This window comes from Drosophila mauritiana, chromosome 3R (genome assembly GCF_004382145.1).
Source record: "Drosophila mauritiana strain mau12 chromosome 3R, ASM438214v1, whole genome shotgun sequence".
Classification (NCBI taxonomy): domain Eukaryota; kingdom Metazoa; phylum Arthropoda; class Insecta; order Diptera; family Drosophilidae; genus Drosophila; species Drosophila mauritiana.
This window is the reverse complement of record NC_046670.1, coordinates 7,744,577-7,764,758: the sequence shown is the minus strand read 5'-3', so window position 1 is coordinate 7,764,758 and position 20,182 is coordinate 7,744,577. Positions and strand designations below refer to the sequence as shown.

At 46.4% G+C, this 20,182-nt stretch overlaps 4 protein-coding genes across 6 annotated transcripts; 1 reads left to right on the top strand and 3 right to left on the bottom strand.

Annotated features, from left to right (window-relative positions):
• Positions 1–3: 3 nt before the first annotated feature.
• On the bottom strand, positions 4–1,032 carry LOC117144346. Its single transcript, XM_033309458.1, has one exon. It carries the CDS (start codon positions 976–978, stop codon positions 43–45), a length of 936 nt encoding a protein of 311 aa, XP_033165349.1. The 5' UTR covers positions 979–1,032; the 3' UTR covers positions 4–42.
• Positions 1,033–1,201: 169 nt separating this feature from the next.
• On the top strand, positions 1,202–2,591 carry LOC117143268. The gene is made up of 3 exons (XM_033307847.1): positions 1,202–1,393; positions 1,465–2,182; positions 2,239–2,591. Exons 1-3 carry the CDS (start codon positions 1,248–1,250, stop codon positions 2,479–2,481), a joined length of 1,107 nt encoding a protein of 368 aa, XP_033163738.1. The 5' UTR covers positions 1,202–1,247; the 3' UTR covers positions 2,482–2,591.
• Positions 2,516–17,895, bottom strand: LOC117143267 (protein unc-79 homolog). 3 transcript variants are annotated; one of them, XM_033307844.1, is made up of 27 exons: positions 17,817–17,895; positions 17,515–17,623; positions 17,331–17,450; positions 17,025–17,186; positions 16,785–16,955; positions 16,445–16,720; positions 15,681–16,379; positions 14,960–15,622; positions 14,632–14,903; positions 14,465–14,566; positions 14,268–14,412; positions 13,406–13,462; positions 12,506–12,585; positions 11,970–12,032; positions 10,449–10,772; positions 10,208–10,356; positions 9,416–10,149; positions 8,605–9,360; positions 7,073–7,340; positions 6,372–7,014; positions 6,239–6,313; positions 4,958–6,178; positions 4,723–4,901; positions 4,513–4,667; positions 3,740–4,458; positions 3,494–3,672; positions 2,516–3,434 (listed from the first exon to the last, which is right to left on the bottom strand). In XM_033307844.1, exons 2-27 carry the CDS (start codon positions 17,567–17,569, stop codon positions 2,615–2,617), a joined length of 9,087 nt encoding a protein of 3,028 aa, XP_033163735.1. In that variant the 5' UTR covers positions 17,570–17,623; positions 17,817–17,895; the 3' UTR covers positions 2,516–2,614. The 3 variants fall into 3 exon arrangements, with proteins under 3 accessions (XP_033163735.1, XP_033163737.1, XP_033163736.1); XM_033307846.1 differs by lacking the exon at positions 11,970–12,032 and having other exon boundaries at positions 9,283–9,360; XM_033307845.1 differs by lacking the exon at positions 13,406–13,462 and having other exon boundaries at positions 9,283–9,360.
• Positions 17,896–18,816: 921 nt separating this feature from the next.
• Positions 18,817–19,905, bottom strand: LOC117143733. Its single transcript, XM_033308543.1, has 2 exons — positions 19,540–19,905; positions 18,817–19,429 (listed from the first exon to the last, which is right to left on the bottom strand). The coding sequence occupies exons 1-2, from the start codon at positions 19,778–19,780 to the stop codon at positions 19,020–19,022; spliced, it is 651 nt and encodes a 216-aa protein (XP_033164434.1). The 5' UTR covers positions 19,781–19,905; the 3' UTR covers positions 18,817–19,019.
• Between the last annotated feature and the right edge of the window lie 277 nt (positions 19,906–20,182).

The window sequence follows — 20,182 nt, the reverse complement described above, 5'->3', positions numbered from 1 at the left end:
TAATATTATACATTAAATGAAATCCAGCTGAGCTAGCTGATCTCACTCGTACCACTCGTCCAGCACCAATGGAGTGGTTGGATGAACTGGTGCCGTCAGACGCACCAGCATCTTGACCGTTACCATATGGAGTGGGATGTTCTTAGCCCACGCCTTGCAGTGGATTTGGATGTCCTGGTTGATCGGAATGTTGCTCAGCCGAACACTGATGATGCGCCTGAGGCGGGGATCCTCCTTGTAAGTAGGTCCGTCGTCGTCCGTGGACTCGTTGAGGAAGACATTGCCGGAGGTGAAGAGCTCTTCGGCATCGAAGAAGCGAACCGGATGGTAGTCGAACTGAATGTCCACTCTCGGCTTAATAACCTGGCAGGACACCCAGATGCGGTTGAAGCGCTCCTCCGTGCCCAGGCCCACCACATAGTCGAACAGCTCATCCGGAGCGTAGTCGGGCAGCGTTAGGGCGTCATCGTAGGTGACCGCCTGGAAGCCCAGTGCCTGAGTGATCTTTATTAGAATGCACGGCGTGCCGGACATATAGCCCCAGCTCTTGTCCTCGCTACAGCCCATCAGGCGCTTTGGTCCTTCGAGACCGTATCGGTCCACCGCTCGCATTATCGCGCGTCGTATGTTAGCCACATCCTTAATGTTATTAGGGCTCCACATAATTTGCTTCTGATCGCCCACATGGTGTCCGGGCGCGGTTGCTAGTCCGGGGAACTTTTTGCATCCCGGCCTATCCGGATATATATGATTCGCAATCATCACGAGGGCCAATCCGGTCGTGAATACGCCCAGAGCGAAAAAGAATCCGATGAAGTATAGGAGCAGCTTGATAAAGCGGCACACGGTCATCTCGGGATCCGCATTACGGGTGCGGATGGAACGCCTGTAGAGGTACTCCGCCACCCGCATATCCCGACGCCGGCGAAGGCGTCCCAATTCGTAGGGACCAGAATAGATTATCGCGTCGTTAGGCATGGAATAATAATATATGGGTCCTGAATTATACCTTATGGAAATATATGAAATATTTCAGAAAGCTAGCTTGGGGTGGATTAGAACCATAGAAATGTATTCTGTACAGAAATCAGAAGCACTAATATACATTTTAAAAAACGCGCCATTTTGTCGATAACGATAGGCATTAAGTGAATTCCGGTAGCCCTTTGTTTCGTAGCAGCACTAAGTATTTTATTGCAACCATAGCACGGTCATACTTAGCTTGAAAGCAAAATAAGTGAGCTAAAATGAGCGATAAAGTGATTCCTGCTCCGCTTAGCCGTATCCCGGGCACCAGCCAGGCGAAAGAGAAGAACAGCAAGGACCTGAAGACACTCACCTATCCGCAGCTGCTGGAGATTAAGGACAGGCAGTCGCACTTTCTGTCGTTCAAGTGAGTTTTAGTTTCCACCTGTGGAGCTCCCTGTGAATTTATTTTACTTATTTAATTCTATCTTTATTTAGAAAGCGTTTGCACCAACTGCCGGACAAGGGAAAGCGTCTGCAGGAGTCGTACGAGAAATTACTGGCCGAGATCAGGAGGCGGGATGAAGTGGAGGAGGCGACTCGAATGCTGAGCGGTCTCAACATTGTCGAAAAGGGCAAAATTGCTCTCAACAATCTGGAGTGGAATGGCAGAAACACGGACGAGGGCGCCCATGTGGACGACATTCTGGACAGCGATGATGAGGTGGAGATGGATCCGCTGAGGATTATAGCGCAGGGAACAATGCACGAGAAGAAGGTCAAGGTGATTCCGCCGCCAACGAGTCTCATTACGGCAGATGATCTGGCGGATATCGAGGAGTTTAAGAAACCCACCGACTCCCCAGATTCGGCTTTGGCAGGACATAGTGACACCAGTTCCCTTCCTGCGGAGATCGTAGAAATCGACGCTAGTCAAGTGGCCGCAAAGCTGAGCAAGGAGCTGCCTCCCGATCAGCATGCCCTCTACCTCATCGATAAGACGGAAACAAATGTGAATACTCCTAGGCAAAAGTTTATGCCATTCCGCACCACCAAGTCCAATGTCCACGATCCCGACAAAGAGCGGGTGCGCAAAAAGGGCAAGCACTGGGAGATAACGGCAGCAACTCCGCCACTCATCCAGCACAAAGAGGCCCAGCTGGTGCCTTTGGCTGAGTCGGCTGCGTTACAGATGGATTACATGCAAAGAGTGAAGGTGATTCCATTGCTTGTGGTCTACAGACTTCGATGCTAAATCCACATTATTTTCAGGAGGTTCGCATTCAGCAGGCTGAACAGCGGCTGGCCAGGCTTAAAGACTCTCGACTCGGACTTGGCCTGCCCGAGGAATCGATTGTGAAAACCAAGGAATCCTTCCGCAACTATCGTGATCCCCAAGCCACTTTTCTCATCGAAGGCAGGCAAAAAGCCAGCGAAGCGAATGAAGTGCAAGATCCTTCGATTCAAGACAGAGGATCAGCCGCCAGTGGCATTCATTACACGGTGTTCGAGTAACCTGTGGGCAGAGCATGAGATAGAATCTATGCTATTCGATTTCCAAGAAACATTGTGTACTATTTATTCGCGTAGGCAACAATTACTAAATAAGACTGCATACATAACTATACTGTGTATACTCTGTGAATACTTAGATTGAATAGAACTGCGTGGCTGTGGATGCTTGTAACTCGATCTGGCCCATCTTGAACTGCAAACGCTGCAGCCATTTGAGCAGAGCCTCCGACTTGTACGTTTGCTGCTCCTCGTAGTCCGGTGCATAGTCCCTTACGTTCTGCAACCGCACGTGCAAAGTGTCCGAGAGTTGCGTCTGTGAGGAGAGAACGGGGCTCCACATGGGTAGCAGTTTGCCCAGCACTGTGGAATTGGTGTCCTTCAACGCCTCCAACAGACTAAGGAAGTGCAGGTTGACCATCTCGGACAGCTTCGAGTTAGCACTCTGCGTCTGGAAGTCCAGGGGGGTCTGCGGCTGATCCTTATTGACTGTCGGCTTGGCGTGGGACACCAATTGCAAGATGCAGGGCGTCACCTTTGCCCAGAACTCAAAAAGAACGCCCAACGTGCTGCCCTCCGCATTGCTGTTGGTATTGTGGGCCATCTGCTCCAAGTATACCGTCCATAGTTGACAAAGCGTAAAGGCATGGAATAGCGAGGACATGTGCAGCACGGAAGTCTTGGACTGTTCCGCAAATCCGGCAAAGATCACCTGAATGTGATCGGCGATGTGGCAGGAGGCTTCCTGCGGCACCGGTTGCGAATAGGTCACTCCTTGATGCTGATAATGTACGCTGGCTGCAGGACCGGTGCCCTGACTATTCTGCTGCGGCATGGGCGTAGGTATGCTATGCGTCTCCTGGCGCCGCTGCATCAGAGCCATGTGAGTGAGGGAGCCCAGTAGCAACCAGGACAGAAGGCGCATGTGACCCACGCACTCTGTGAACTCCTTGGGTCTAAATAAACGTTTATTTGTGTAATGGTATGGAGATGTTAATCCTGATCTGGAACTTACCCTTGCTGAAGAGACGATGGAGCATTGTTTAGCCAGGGAAGATAGCGAGAAACTGCTTTGTTGTCCCTTGAGTTACCACGCGACATTTCCAGAGCCAAGTATTGGGCCACCGCTCCCTTGAGGACTCCGCCCAAAGTGTCTTCGCCCAGTCCACAGCTCGTCTGCCCGTTCTTGAAGTTCTACAACAAAATATAAACAATAAGAAGTCAATAAATTCATGAGTTGGTTCCATCCATCCATTCCAACCTTAATCTTGCTAAGCGTGTGGAAATCGGCCAGAAAATCAATGACATCGTTGATGTACTGCCTCAAACAATCCGCGGAATTGGTGGTCATCATGGGTGCCGCGTCAGGCAAGCCAGGAGCAGCACCTGGAGGCAAAGTTCCGCCAGCATCAAGGAGCACAAAACCAATAATGGTCAGTAGATTGTGATCCGGAATATTCGACTTAAACTTCAGAGCCTGGACGAACTCGAAGATCATTTGACGACACAGTAAGTTCTTATCCCGATCCTTGCTAAATGATCTAATGTTCAGAGTGCACAGCTCGTATAGCGTTTGGTATTCCAGATTGGTATGCTGGACGCAATAGGCCATGATCTTGGAATACGGATCGAGCAGCGTCTTTGGCACACAGTTGAGCCTCAAGGTGGCCGCCATGATGTCCAGCATATACTCCGCATTGGTGAGACTGGGCATGATGACGATTACTTGGCGAAGCAGCGACTCCATGGCCTGCATGGCTTGTGACCAAACGGCTAAGCCCACACCCGCTTCCGTGGGAACGCACTGGAGATTCAAGTACTCGGCCATGTTGCGGAAAATCACCGGTAGCTGGTCAATGGGTAATGCCTTCTTGGAGGTCAGTGACTCGCAGACCATGTAGATGGGACTGGTGGAGTTCAAGTCCTGGAAATCCTGTAGCGCTTTGGCAATGCTGCGGAAATGGTGGTGACGGATTTTCACTTAAAAGAGAAAATTTAATTGAATAACTTCCTTCATATTAGCTCATTACTTACTTTTCATTTGAGTTTGGAACACCTGCAAGAAGATTCCATTCGGTGCCAACTGGTGAAGCACGCAGCGGAAGAACTGACAGGCCACCGCCTGGGCACTGCTGGCCAAAGGTGGACCATTCTCGCCTTGCCAGGCATGGGTGCTACTTAAGCAGATCCTAAAATGGAGGCAAATGTAGTCTAGGAGATGGATTTACTAGTGATCCCACTTACCGTGAAGTCATGGTGAGAATCTCGGGCAGGAATGGTGCTGCCATGGCAGGTTCTCGATGAATAAAGGTTCCTAGGATTACTATGAAGATGCCAATCTCCTCATCCGTGTACTCCTCAATGTGGGCACCGCAGTCGGAGCATCGTTCCACGATGGTGTAGTCTCCAACACGACGAGAGCTCTGCGGGATCAAAGATAATTGTATACCTCACCTAGTACTTAATTTGAATGACTCACCCCACGTGGAGCATGAGGCGTTGAATGGGTTCCATGCCCATTGGAGGCCTCTGCACCGATCTCATCATCATCATCGGGTTCGGGATCCACGGGCTGAAATGGAGGCGGTGGCCAGGAACCAGCAAACCGAGATCGAATATCCGGAATAGCATTGCTGTCCACATTGAAGGGAGCCAGTTTTTGTCGAGGACGCTTGATACTATTGCTGGTGGTGAGTCCATTGCCTTCGGGGGCATTTTGTTTCAGATCCTGCTGCACATTCTTGAGAATAGAGGTGTGCAAATCTGCAGAGGGTTGCGACGGAAGCTGAGCATTCGGATTCGGCGGAGATTCCAGGGCCACCTGCTTAATAAGCCGTCGGGGAGAGTTTGTCCTACTGCTCGGGGTTACATCATCCTTTGTGCTTTCCGATACATCAAGGCTATCCTGCTTGAGATGACTGATGTCCGGCAGGTTGAGGCCATCTCTCACTCGCTCCACTAGGGTGGCCACCGTGTCCTGGGTTCCGATGGGCAGCAGACGCTCCGGAGTGGGAATCTCCAGGGCAGCAATGCTCTTGGGTGGCGGCAAGCTCTGCATGCTCTCATCAATTTCATCCCTTGGATTCGGCATCACGCTCATCTTGGACAGCGGTGAGTCCGGCGAGCCGTAGTTTTTATCCGTGCGTCTCAGGGATTTGGTTTGCGATTTCTTTTGCCGCGAATCATCCGCCGAGGAGCTCGAGTTTCCGGCACTGCACTCCACAATCGTCTTATGTCGTCCAATGGGCTTGCTGGCGGCTGCCGAAGATGATGCCTGGATAGCAGCTGGAGCACTTCCTCCACTGCCATTTCCGCTTCCGTTGCCCGATCGACTACCACTACCGCTGCTGGATCCGGCTTTTCTTTCCACTACCGCAGGCATGTCCTGCAAAGCGCCCAGTGCCTTCAGGTGATTCGTGGCTATGGCGGCGAACATCTTCGATGTGGAGGCGGCTGCATTCTCCAGGGACTTGTTGCGCACGGTCACAGCACGATGAACATCCACTGGGGGACTAACAATCGCCGTTTCTGTGGTTTCCGCGCCCACCAAGGGCGTGACGATCATGCGAACACCCTCCTGCAAACTGTGCCTGGTGTGGGTGGTCACCAAAGTCTCACTGGTAGTGGTGGCCTTGATTTTGGTTGTGTACGTATCGCCGACCTTGGTGGTGATCATCGACTTGTGGGACTTTGTGGATTTCTGGTTTGGATAATTCTAGCTTTAGTATTTAAAGTATAATATGCAATGTAATAATCTCACCTCTTCGGTGTATTCAAGAGCTCGACGGTTGCGTGGCATGACGTCCTCGAAGTGTATGGTATCATCAAAGGATCCCTGCATCGTAAAATACGGATTAATTGAAATGTAAGACATTATAAGACTGAAAACCAACCGGTGCACTGCTGCCGTGTAAAGTGCTATCCGAAAGATCGCTCTCCGGAATGGCCACCAGTTCCGATTCCGTTTCATCTGCATCTAGGCTGGAGTCGTTGTACTTCCGGAACGCATGCTGCAATTTCGGTGTGAAGGCCACATTACCCTTGCTCTTGGATGCGGCACTGGTTCCCTCCGAGGGAAACATGGGACTGGCCGGCGGACTGGCCTCCTTGTCGTCCGGATCCGTGCCAAGGGACGGCTGGCTGACATCGCGTGATCGAGCAGCACCGCCTACGCCCTGGATGTCCAGAATGGTGGTGGTCGGAATGCGCCGGCATTGGTGGAAGTGGCCACGCAGGCTGTTCATGATCAAGCGGATGCCAGCGATGACATATCCACTAAGAGGAGGCTGAGTGTACGAGTATTTGTAGAGCACCACCAGCAAGGTGAACAGCCAGTTGCGCCGCGGATACTGCTCCAGGTGCCACAGGGAATAGTTGAAGACTATGTTCTGGTAAGATTCACCCGAGGTGCTCGTCGGATTTGGCGCATAGAGTATGATTTGCATGACGGAGGGCAAGATGAGGCCGCCAATCAGATGATTCTGGTCCAAGACCTGCGGAAGATTGGCCAGGAATGCATTGAAGACCGCCGAAACCCTAGGGAAAAAACGGGTTGTTATTCACAACAGCTTTATCAGCCCAAAATATCAAATACCTTAGAGATTCCGGAGTGGTATGGAAGGTCTTGTCGATTTGGTTGTGACCGAGCAGTAGGAACAGGTGCTTGAGGACAATATTCTGGGTCTTGGTCATCGGTTTCTCCTCGGATGGATATGCCTGATCCGTGCGGGACATGAACTGCATCAGCATGAAGACCAGCAGGTGAATGGTTTCCCGATCTGACTCCTCCAGTTCCGTGATTCTCGACAGTAGTCCAATAAGGTTGTCATCGTTCAGACCGCCCAATGAGTGGATATGACCATCTACATGGGGATTTGGAGGATAGAAATATTTCATAATTTAGTATCTTTATAAATTGCATTTGGATGAAAGGGGGAAGAGGGAAAAACACCAATATCTTTTTGATTTTGTTTTTTTGTTTTTTTTTTGGTCACAGCCACATGCCAATTCCACAATTAGATTGATTTTTGCTTATGTTGATTTAAAATTTTGTATGATTCTTGTATAATATACAGTTATGTCTCTGTCGAGTAAGCGCCAATTTCCATTCAATTTAAACTTGTCGAGGGGAAATTCAAAAGTATTGAAACAGAGACGGTTGGAGGTAGAAAGAGTAGAGTTTTCTTATGTAGAGTGGACCGCGATAGAATAGTTAGCATACATACCAGTTCGAAGGGGGAACACACTTAAACGACATTTGTTATGAAAAGCAGAGTAACACACACAACTAGAACCTCAGCTGGATAATACAGATATAACACTCATATAGAACAGTGTGATGCAGATACATAGATCGATGGAGAATGGATGGATGTTATATGGATGGCGATGCTATAGATGTGCTTGTTAGGTAGAACATGCTCTTATGTTTGGGATGACAGGGTATGTCTTAAAAAAACATGCTTTAATTACAGTTCTTAAATTATTATATGATAATTATAAGATATAAAAAAACAATATGCTCCTTAATGTAGTTATATTGTAAAAAAGAAAGCAAGGTAAAACTTAAAGAAACAAAATGTTGTTATAATAAAACATATATAATATACGGAGATACTGCCAATTCGAATAAACATAAAAAAAGTTTCTTAACTATTACTTCTCCGATCTTGGTTGTTCTGAATGATAATGCAAATGGTGTTTACACACTGACAAAGCCAAAGCAACACCGAAAATGGGATACACCACTCACGAGGATGGGATTTCTAATTATTATTATTTGAAAAATAATTTGAAAAATATTATAAATGTAGTTTTTGAAAATTAACTTAATATGTATATTTTCGTGCACTATTTTGGTGATTAACGTTGTACACTCGAAAGTATCTTCAATTAGGTTTTCATAATTGATAGTGACTTAAAAATCTCCAGATATGGAATGTTTTAAACTTAAAAAATTAAATATATAAAAAATATATATTCTATAATACATTTCCAAGTCTATGCAGCCCATTCCTTGTGAGTGGTGTAGGCATTTTGCTAGAACACCGATCATCAGACGCCACCGAGGGGAGGGGAATCACAAAACGAACTGACACAGTGGAACACACGTGCTCTAGCACCTACCTGGGTTCGCCGCGCTGCCGGTGGCCGCCGCACCCGAGACCTGAGGATGCGGATGTGGTGTGGCATCACAGGTGCAGTGCATGGGGAAGGCCAGAGTCGAGGGGCTGGGACTGGGGGCCGGCGGCGGGGGCAGCAGGTTGGGTGCCGACGGATGCTTTTGGAAGTGGGAGTGAAAGGAGTGATGGGGATTCGGGTTTCCCGCACTGCCTCCGGCTGTGCCCGTTCCGACCGCCGCTGCTTCCTGGCCCGGATGACCAAGGGGTCCACCGAATGATCCACTCGCTGCGGCGGCATCGGCGGCCGCCTGGGACCGGAGCAGAGTTTCCGCCTCCTGCAGCGTGGGCATCGGACTGTGGTGACTGGGGGGCACACAGTGCACCAGGTACTGGTGGCTCTGGCTGTGCGTCGAGACTAGACCGGCCGAAGTGGTGGAGGTGGTGGCTACGTGTGCACTACTACCGGCATGATGATGCGGATGATGGTGTGAATGGGGGTGAGGGTACGGATGGTGGGCATGTGGATGGTGGTGGTGGGTGTGATAGGGAAAGGCCGTGTGCGCTGGCTGGTGGACGGGACAAGGCGGCGGCTTGGGTCGCGAGGAGCTCGCTGCCGTTGCGGCCGGGTTCACGGACTGGCTGCTGCCAGAAGCCCCCCCACTACTACTGCCCAGGAACTGACCCAGTCCGAAGCGCGAGGTCTTCCGCTTCAGTATAGGCGCTGAGACCTGGCGGCTGTAGATCTTCTCCTTCTCGGGAACTGTTTGAAGGGAGGATTAGAAGGATTGTGATGCTCCTATTGATAGAGAACTCACCGAACTTGCTGTCCTGTCTTGGAGCCATGCTGGCCGGAGCGGACATGGTTCGCTTATAGGGCCACTTTGTGCCGAAAGATGCGCTTAGCGTCTTGGCCATGCCTCCACTGGTGTCCGACTGGCTGAGTGCCTCCCGCGCCTTCTGAATCTTGGCCGAGAGCGCCTCGCTGCCGTTGTCCGAGTTCCGCAGATCCCGCAGGTACGAGATGTCGCCGCACTTCTCCAGATTGATCTGCGCCTCCACGAAGAGCGTGTCAAATCGATTCAGGAAGAACTCCCAGCCGAGCATTTTGCGATCGGATAGGGAGTTGTGCAACTGGTAGACCGACTGCAGCACCACCGGACGGTCCACGATGAAGAGATCGAACTGGGACTCAAGGCAGAAGAGCAGCGACCGAATTGCCGTGTCATGGATTGTACCAATGTAGAGAGTCGCCCGCTGCGCCACGTACACATTGATGTCGTCCATGCTGGCGATCAGGTGGCAAAAGGCGGTGGCCAGGGCCGTCTGAAGACCCACCTCGGAGCGCAGGGGAGTGGAGTCCATGAAGCGGGTAATCACGGTAACTCGCTCCACTGCCGTGAAGCGGACACGCCAGTCCGTGTCGTGGAAAGCCTCCTGCACCACGCGCCAGAACACGTCCGATCCGAGTGGCAGCGTGATGCAGTGCAGCAGCAGCGGCACGCCCACCTGGCATATGTGAGAGTGCTCCGCGTTGCAGAGCTCCCAAAGGCTGGAAATTATAGATTATTCCATTGATTAATAACACATATTCCCTGAAAATCACTTACTTCTTGATCAGAAGGTTCTCCTGGCACCAGATGAAGAAGCCTCTCTGCTCCCTCGCCGCCTTGGCCAAAGCATCGCCATGCAAAGCCATCGTGTTCAGGCACTGAAGAACATAGTACAGGATCTCCGGCTTCTTGATGGTAGGTATTTCCTTTGGGAACAAGAGGATGGTGGCTATTAATACTTGGTTATAACAAATTGCAATAACCCGAAGGTGCTACTCGAAGGAATACTATATCCTACCGTGAGCAGTTGATGGATATACTGCAGTGGTTGGGGCAGCGTGTCCAGGGTGAACTTGAACTTGCCCACGGAGGTGTGCCAGAAGTCGTCGCTGTCCTCCTCCTCCTCGTCCTCCTCGGATCCGCTTCCGTTCTCACCGCCGCCACAGGCCGCTCCGCCATTGGCACCGTTCTCACCCATGACCGAGGCCTTGGTCACGCTGACATTGGCGCTGCCCACGTCCGCGTCGGAAAGGGTTATAGAGCGGGCTATGGCCCGGTCTGTGGGCAGGATGGAGGCCAGGTCGAGTTGCTCTGAAACTGTTTCTACCGTGGCCGTCATGATCTGCATGAGACAAAGGATGTGGGATTAGCAAGGGGGCACAGTGCCAATGACTCGCAACAGGTTTACATCGTATATACACGTGGTTTACATGGTGTGTACGGTATGCTACATTCCTTTGACAACACATGTAGACAAATGCAATGTTCGGGAAGTTTTGACGTTTCGTTTACACTTACATATCCGTCTTAAGATTCGTTTAGGTAACAAGGTAATTTACATCAAGAACGATACATACACACGTAAAATTGCAAAAAATTTAATACATTTTCTGTGCATTGCTGTGATTATAGTAATATTACATTTCATTTTTTATTGATTGGAGGTGGGGGAAGGCAATTAACTGTGAAAGTGCTGTACATTGAACATGCTCTTCAACAATGATCCATAAAACAAATGAATTAAGTGTTAGGTGAATAAAATTAGCATCGAACGCAATATTTACATGTTAAATAAGATATGTAAAATCGAGATTGACTTAAAGAAATGTACATTTATATAACTCGTTTTTTCGATTTCTTGGTCGATTTACGATAATTTGTAATTTATTTTCACACACATACAAGATACTTTGAGACACAGTAGTTGAATAAAATTATTAAAAAACTAGTAAAGAAAAAAAGTAATAAGGAATCTATGACTCGGATCGCAATGCTCTTAACTATTAACTATTAGTTAGTTAAAACGCTTTTTTTGGAGTATTTTCTCTAAAAGAAAGTACTTTTCAGGTGTCGTGAATAATGTTAATCAGCAAAATCTTTCATTTTTAACAGTCTAATTATCTATAAACTTGAAAGTAAATTAAAATTAATTGTCACTAATTTAGCTTACTTTTCGTCATTGCTTGAACCTATTTGTCCTCTATAATGTCTCTATGTTTAATATTCTAGGACTGAAGTATTAATAAATAAAAATTTGGAAAGAAAAGTTGACTTCTAAAGCAAAAATACAACTTAACCAAAATCGGGAAAAACACTCTGTACATTTATTTACACTTAACACGAAGAGTACGATTTGTTGACTGGACATAAAAAACTATAGATATAGAAAAACGAATTGTACAATTATCGGATCGCATGGGTGTTTAATAGTTGGGCAAATGATAAAACTTAAATTTGAAACAAGGTTGTATAGCTTTTGTTGGTTGAGTTGTTTGTCTTTTGTTTGGTATTTCTTTTTTTTTAAGAATGCACAAAGTACCTCGTCTGTGGCGTGAACTTTTCTCAATTCATTACTATCAACTGAATGCCCATTTTCGTTATTCTATAAAAAATATATGAAGAAATGAAAACGTTTGTATAATCGTTCGACAATTATCGATTTTCAATTTTCGAAAGTAAAACGTTGAATTGGAATTTGTGTTAAGGAAAGCAAAAGTGAATCGATAAGAGATTATGTGTGTCGATTAAATGAAATAACTCGAATGCTCACTTTAACTTAGTATTGCTTTCTTGCTGTAATTAATTAGTTTGAATATTTATAGCAAATATATAAAATATATATATGTATATATATGGGGTGTTTCAAAATACCTACAATCAACGCATAATATTTTGAGTTACATTTCTTATTATTATTTTTATTCTTTTGTTATTTTTTTTCTTTCTTTCTTTTGTTTTATTTCGTTTGTAGTGTGTAAGAAACTTTAAATTCGAGTATGGTGGTCATCAATTAAGGAGTGACAACTGAAGAACATAATGTGTACGGTTGGCATTGCTTATGATCGAAATACATACGGAACAGACGTGGGGCATGTGGACGAGCACTCCGCCAACGGAGTGCGGTTCTGGTTGGGGCACGGCCACCGGCACAGGACCTTTTTCAAAGAGAAGTATAAATGGGGATTAGAATCAGATCGGGACAGATGGGAAGGCGAGTCCAGCTAAAAATGAAGTTCGCTTAGTGGTCATACAACATACAACTGTTTGGCATTCACAAATCAACCATGCATACGTATAGAAATCCTACAAGTGTCATTCGGATAGTTAGAAAATAGGTGTATCGGTGAAAGAATCTCATGCAGGCTTTTTCGATTTACATTACTGCCAATCGGGTCGGGTACTACGCGTGGATTAGGCGTATCCGGTTTTGAAATATATTCAAGTCCAACGGCAGGATTTAAACTAGGCACTCGTACTGCCAACCGAAAATCAAAGATCGTGTAAAATTCGTGTGGCTTCAGTGCATCTGTGGTTTTGGATTAAAAACTCGCAGTTTGTGTTTCATTTTTGGGCGCACTATAGCCGAACCGAACGGATATCGATCGATCGATTGTAGCAAAACAGAACTGAACTCTCTAGGGGCGGGCGGTCAATCTACGGAGGTCAACTAGATATAATAAAAGCTTGGATATTCTAAATCATATACTCTAGTAACGCTAAACAGAGATAGAGAGAGAGTGTTGTGGCGTGTGTTTGTGGAGACAAAGTTAAGTTGGTTAGAGTGATCGAGCGAAACTATTGTTGTCTTCTTCTGTTGTTCGTGTCGTATGGCTTAGAAAATATTTTTTTTGGTTTGTTTGAGTGAAGTAACGAAATGTTTCAACAAATGCTTCATAATGTAATGTAAATTTGTTATTTGTATTTTTGATTTTTTTTTGTTTGTAACGAATGAAAAATTTTCTTGTGGTGCATCACCTGCCATTATAATAATTTTTCCATCGTCTGAAAAGAATTGATCTAGCTTAAAGATATCTGATAATGATTGATAGATTTTAAATTTAGTACGGTATTAGTTTTGTAGTATTTCATGAGTAGATATTAGTTGTAGATTATTTTTGGGCATAGACGAGAAGTTTTGGAGTGTGAGAGAGACAGACAGTTTCGTACGCGCGGAAGAGGGTGCGATCGAGCGAGAGAGAGATAGCGTTAGTTATGTTATTTTTGTACAGGCAGACGCGGAGTAGAATATGTTAGAGATAGAGAGAGAGAAACAAATATACATATTTATGTAGAGAGAGATAGCAAGATAGACAAATAGTTATGGCTTAAAAGATAATGTACGGATGAGATCGGGATGACGGTATGTTTTTCACGAATGATCGTTTAGATGGCTGTTAATTCATACTGCTGAGATTGTTTGATTTAGTCTGAGGATTGTTTAGTTGGGTCAAGTTGGTAGTTGTTTACAAGGCATAGCAGTGCAGGTTTCTAGTTGTAGGTTGAAACAAAGTTCGGTTTGCGTTTTAACGTGGGTTTTAGGCTAAGTTAGGTTGTTTATAGGGACGCTCGACGGGCGAGTCGCCATTCCATACCATTCGCCCAAAAAATTTAATATATTTTATATAGACCAGGCTCAAGTACTGTCTACATTTAGCTACTTTTTGGTGACGTTTCACTGCTTTACTGTTACGGTGGTTAGTTTATTTATAAGTGGGTATTTGGGTTGGTTTTGGGGAAGAAACTTTGGTGGGACTTTATAGACGGCTTATGATACAACGGGGGTTTGTTTAGGGGTCTTGAAATAAAGGGGAAATGCGTTGAAAAGCCTGGAGCGTACCTGCAAATCCTCCTAAAGGTCCCAAGGGAATGGGTAGTGGAGCCATCGAGAGGGAAACATCTCGATCACGAGTCTTTTCCTTGTCGGATTCGGGTGGAGATTTGCGCGAGGACTTCTCCTCCTCAATGATGTCCTCGATGGGAACCTGGAAGATCACTCATAAGAAGATAAAGCTTCTAGCTAAGATGATGATTTACATCTGGTGGCCGGACTGGATTCAATGGTGCCATGAACTGGACCAACTTGGTAGCTAGCTGATGCCACATGATGGAAGCCTCGCAGTAAGCACACTCTGCCACCTAATACGTTAATTTATTCGTTAAATTTAAGGGAATTTATTGAGTTAAGTAAACGATTTACTCACCTTCAAGGCGCAGACATGACTACTGAGACCCACTCGAGCTGCAGTGACCATGCACTTGATCAACCTGGAGACGTTCTCGCAGACACTCGTATGGATGCCCATGTGCTGCTCCACATCCTGTAGTTCCATTTGCTTCAGCAGGATGTCCAGCATGAGGATGCAACAGGTGAGGTTGTGCTCAGCATCCGTGGAGAATTCCGTGTGACGATTCGTGGGCGCCTCGTCATCCGAAATGGCAGACGTATTGCCAGAGTCATCCTCGACAACAGGAGCTATTGAAAGAATGTATTATACTTAGTTATTAAATTTTGGTGGAAAGCATATTCACAAATAGAGCTGCGCCTGGGCGGATTGGCCATATCCGCCTTGGTCTCCTTGCTCTCTTTACACGGGGTCTTGGGAGCCTTGGCCAAGGACTGTGATTGGGCATCCTTCTCGCGCATCAGCTCGTGCTGGATGCCGTATTTCATTATGCGAACACCATCGCCGAACATGGCGAACAGTTGGACCAGTGGGATAAGGATCTCTAGCTTGGTGAGGATTTGCAGCCAGTGGAGTGCCTGCTGCTGCACCTTTGCCGTTGTCTTCTCAAATCGAATGGCCACGAAATTGTACATGGTTTTGGCATCAAAGCCCAGAGGCGACATCTCTGGATCGAGAATCTTGCTGAGCACAATCTTCAGCTCGTTTAGTTCCTTCTCGGCCACGTCGTTGGTGATGGCCTCCATCCAGTGCGGCATCACATAGTCCCAAATCTCGGAGGTGATAACCTCGTATGGCACCAGGCATATGAGCCGCTGAAGACCCTCCTTTAAGTGGCTTGTTCGCGACGCCAAGGTCTCCCAGTGACCTCCAACACGGGCATACTCCGGGGGATGTGGCAGCAGGCAGGAGATGAAGACGTTGTAGTGGATGCGGCAGATGTCCTTCAGCCAGTTGCAAACGTGATCCACTTTGAGCTTCTCAATGGTACTTTCCACTTGTCCGGCAGCTAAAGAGAAATTGTTTACGGTTCTTAAGTTTACAAATAATTCATCATCTTAACATACCATCGTATGAGTAAGCGGTTACATGAAACCAGTGGAAGAGCATGCTCAGAATCCTGCCCAGAACTTCCACGGGAGTATCTGCAGTGGGTGTACAGCGACCCACCAGTAGCCAGATACCATAACGTCCCAGTCTCTGACGTTCCTCCAGAGAAATATTGTCGGCTGTGATGCCGGAGCCATTCTTCTTGGACTCAGACGACGAGGACTCCTTGCCGGGCTCAAAGTTTAGTGGCTTCGCCTCTCGCAGAAGGCTCACCACCGACTCCACCATGTGCATCTGCATCTCTGGATCCATCTGCCAGGCGGGCTGCAAACTGCGATGGACCACATGATCGCCACCTCGTCGGGAATTGTGCCTATTGCTGTGGCACTGGCTGCAGTAGCGGATCGGGTGGTTGCCATTGAAGCTGGCACACTCCGTGGAGAAGCAGATGGAGAAGGCGGACTTCTCGTTGGAGCGGCAGTTCTTGTTTTCGCACACCATAGACACCTGCTGCATGGGATGCAGGATGTCGCCGAACTCCAGGCTTCCGTGCTCTCGATGAATCTCGTTGGCGCACTCGATGCACAGGTAAAGGGGCGGCGGACAGTCGGGGGCATATGCGATGCTGATGCTGTGGTCGTAGCACACTTTTGCTGCCTCCGCGTTCCCGGAGTTGGGACAGTGCTCCCGCTGGCAGGTGAAGGGCACTAGGTCATCTATTCGGGATAAGAAGGATGAGGTAAGATAATATGAGTTATCATTTGAAATAGTTTTAGCTCACTGGTTAGCTTGGATAGTAGGACTTTGCGATCGAATAGATTGGCGTTGAAGGCTGGCCAGTAGTAGAAGAGCAGCTTGGCAGCCGAGGTGCGGGAAACAGCGGTTCCGTAGGCCACAACACAGAGGATGTCCTTGACGACATTATGCTTAAGGGTCATCAGGCACTCCAGGAGCTGGCAATGATGAGCTGGATTGTTGGAGTACTGCAGCACCATCATGATGACCGAGGACACTGACTGGCAGGCCTGACATTCCTGTTCGTCGGAGCTGCGACGAGCTGAAGATTGAACATTAAAGATTATAAAAAGTTTCTACCATCTGGGGATTGAGCCACTACTCACTTATAGTAAAGGGCAAGATATAGTAGCAAAGAGCATTGATGATGCATTGGTGCAACGCTGGTGGTAGTACTGATATAGTAGAGCTTACAAGATAGGGTAGATTATCGATAAGATCTTTGTCCAGAAAGGGAAGTATGCAGCTTAGGCACTGCAATAGAGCTTTTCCGAAAACTGAAAATGAAAAGAAGACACATTAGAGTATTATGAGCATTAAGATATTGTAAGCCTAAAGTATCTCACCAATTTGGCCGTACTGGATGCAAGGTGCCACATCGATGAGCATTGTAAGAGCATTGTAGAGGTTGCCGTACTCGAGATTGGGATAGGCAGACATGCGAGTGGGATCTTCAAGAGGATCGCGGATAAGCTCGTGCGGTGAGGTGCGCACATCCTTAAGGACAGCTGTAAATTAAAGATATTAGAAATAAATTAGGGGCTTAGAATATGTTTACAAGACTAAAGTATTAGATATTAATACTATTAATAACTTAAAGACCTTGATCTGAGATAGTTACATAGATTCCTTTATCCTTTAAAGCTACTTACTTAGTAGAGTTTGAGAAAAGTATTTGATATTGTTAGCAATATCGACGCCAGAGGGCGCAGGCAAGACGTTGTGCAGTAGACGAACGTGGTATTCATGAAGGGCTCTCAGTTTTGCCTGAACTGAAAGCAGAAAAAAGGTCCTTTGAACATCCTAGAAAGTTGAGACTTCTGGGGACAAACTTACAGGCGGCAGCGCGAGTGCCCATGTTGATGAGTTGCACCTTAAAGCTGCCAGTCATTATATCAGACAAATCCTTCGCATTGCCGAAACTGCTGCCGAGGGACTTCGCATTCTGCAATTTGGCAAAAGAGGATTTAACTATAAATAATATTTAACACTTCACGCCCAGAATTGCGTAATGTATCGCACAGAAAGATGCTGCCATTGAAAAAGTGCTCAAGCGCACGAAACTTCATAGAAAACATTGAATTTTCATACAACCCGGTTGCGAAACGAACTTAAGTTAATATTTTTGGCAAGCTTACCTCGAAATTGGTTAGTTTTTTCAATAGATTTGCAATTTTTTACGGGTTTTACAGCAAGCCACGTCCACGAAGAAAAATCTCTATAACTAAACTGAGTTTATGGTGTGTATCTGTAGAAGAATTTTGCTATCTGTTGGACGCCCTTTGACCCCCTCCTTACCAATTTGGCTTTTATACAGGTTTATAATTCACTTTATCAAGCGGTTTAGGTTAGAATATATATCAAATATATTTAATTATTAAATGGGCTATGTTATTTAGTATTTTTCGGCTTAAATGTAAGGAAATTTGAGGGAATTGAAGTTGTGGGGTGGGTACTTGACCCACTTTTACCACCCACCCTCGACAGCAGCCCCCAGAAACAGCTGTTCGGAAGTAGGACATGCGCATATCGCGTGTTTATCTCGCATTTGCCGCACTCACCGGTCGGCTTTCAACAAGTGCTTGTTTTGGTCTAGCCAATGTAAATATTTACTACTTTCAGCCGTGTCCAGAGTTTGCGCAGATTGTGCTCAATGTTGGTAAACATCGTCCAGCTGTTTATCCTGATATGCAACTGGTGTGTTTCAGATTTTCCACAGTACTGATAAGTGATAAGAAAACTATTCTTTCTTGAAATATATATACCTATTTAAAACTGATTACGGTCAGCCAAGCAATTTGCAAATGTATATCGATACTGAAATTAAGTATGAAATAAAACTTTCGGCACCCTTATTCTTTAATAGCACACCTTCCAACAATTAAATACTCATTACAGGATTTAGTTAGCCAACTTTTGGGGGTGGCTCACCTTTAGGGCTTCCCTCGAAAGTGAAAACCTCAAAAGATTCTCGGACTTGTCTGGCTCATGCGGCACCTTTTAACCCCACAAAACATGAAACTCGTTTAGGAAATCAAACCCCCCAGTGAAGACGTTTTAACAACCGATTTAACTGAACTCTGTGACCCCACAGACGACCAAAAATGTATGGGTTTACCAGACAGGATGACATGACACCATAATTCAGAGGACCAACATAATGGGGCGTGTATGTGTTTATTTCGTGAGCTCGGAATCAAAGCGAAAATGCTTGTGCAGGGAACTGTTTAAAGAGTATATATTGTGTAAGATTGAATCAGCTCCCTAACTGATTTATAATCCTTTCACTCAAGATCGGTAGAGATACTAGAACGTGTTTGATTGGTGTTAACTGAAGACGGCTAAATGGAAGCCGCATTCTCGTGATCATTGGTGGACAGCTGGCCGCCCTCTAATGCACTGAGAATCTCCTGACCGGATGCCTTGCTGGCAACACTTTTGGTGGGCTTCGGGTTGGGTGGCTCCGGGCCCGTGCCACGTTCCATTTCATCCTGCTCATCCTTGACAGTCGGCTGAGTATCGGTATCGGGATCTTGGCTTACTGGCTGCAGTTCATGGACTTCTTCAGACTCGTTATCCACTTTATTGGCAGTGGACTGTCCGAAAGCCGCGTTTTGGCGCTGGCTCTTCTGGCGGTTGAACAGTACCTTCCAGTAGGATGAAATGGATGTCTTAATCGTGGGTTTAGCATTCGGCAGCGGCTTATCATGCTCCACGGGCTCGACCACCGAGCTCGAAGGATCTTGAGCATCTGCCAAGTGAGGTTTATGATTATTCAAGGAGCGCTCCATTTAATTGTAAGTCATTAGGTAATAATTTTTTTTCAACAAATCTCATTTAATACCTGTCAAAAGAGCGTACCTTTATTATTGACTCCCTTCATGCGGGTGAAGAAGCGACTTATAGTGTTAGACTTTCCCAGCTCCTTGTTGTCCTGGGAGGAATTCTCGTCGTCATCCTCCACTTGGTCGCGCATCAGTGGCTTCTTGCTGATCTTGAAGAAGCGCTTCAAGGAATTGGACTTAGGAGCGGGGGCCACCTCGGGGCCTTCCACAGACAGACCCTCGGGATCGGCAAGCGGAATTTCTTGCAGACCGGACATCTTCGTCCAATATGTCCACCGGAATTTTATTGAATTTTATTTACAATAAAATATGGATCGGTTTTGTACGAAATATAAGATTAATGTGACTGGTGTTGTTGAATTGAACACCAGACGTAAAGTGCCAGAAAATCCAGAGGCAACTAGTTCTTGTCACATTTTATGAAAAGTAGAATTCAGTTAACTGAGTTTAAAAAAGATTTTACAACCTTAGAAGTTTGAGATTGGTACTATATATAATATAACATCGTGCCGTTTTATTATAATGTATTATACAATGGCAACAACTCATGTAGATAAAAACAATATCGATTTCGTTTTCTGCTGCCACGTTTATTGCATTTTCCTTGGCAATTTGGCTACGTTTGGTTAACATGTGTTAACAACGACATCGAAACAGGT

Coding starts and splice junctions, on each gene's coding strand:
- LOC117144346 (XM_033309458.1), bottom strand. CDS start 978: ATGCCTAACGACGCGATAATCTATTCTGGTCCCTACGAATTGGGACGC.
- LOC117143268 (XM_033307847.1), top strand. CDS start 1,248: ATGAGCGATAAAGTGATTCCTGCTCCGCTTAGCCGTATCCCGGGCACC. Junction 1,394..1,464: donor TCGCACTTTCTGTCGTTCAA/GTGAGTTTTAGT, acceptor ATCTTTATTTAG/AAAGCGTTTGCACCAACTGC. Junction 2,183..2,238: donor ATTACATGCAAAGAGTGAAG/GTGATTCCATTG, acceptor CATTATTTTCAG/GAGGTTCGCATTCAGCAGGC.
- LOC117143267 (XM_033307844.1), bottom strand. CDS start 17,569: ATGACTGGCAGCTTTAAGGTGCAACTCATCAACATGGGCACTCGCGCT. Junction 10,150..10,207: donor GAGAACCTTCTGATCAAGAA/GTAAGTGATTTT, acceptor TATAATTTCCAG/CCTTTGGGAGCTCTGCAACG. Junction 7,015..7,072: donor ACCACTCCGGAATCTCTAAG/GTATTTGATATT, acceptor TTTTTTCCCTAG/GGTTTCGGCGGTCTTCAATG.
- LOC117143733 (XM_033308543.1), bottom strand. CDS start 19,780: ATGTCCGGTCTGCAAGAAATTCCGCTTGCCGATCCCGAGGGTCTGTCT. Junction 19,430..19,539: donor GAAGGGAGTCAATAATAAAG/GTACGCTCTTTT, acceptor CTCACTTGGCAG/ATGCTCAAGATCCTTCGAGC.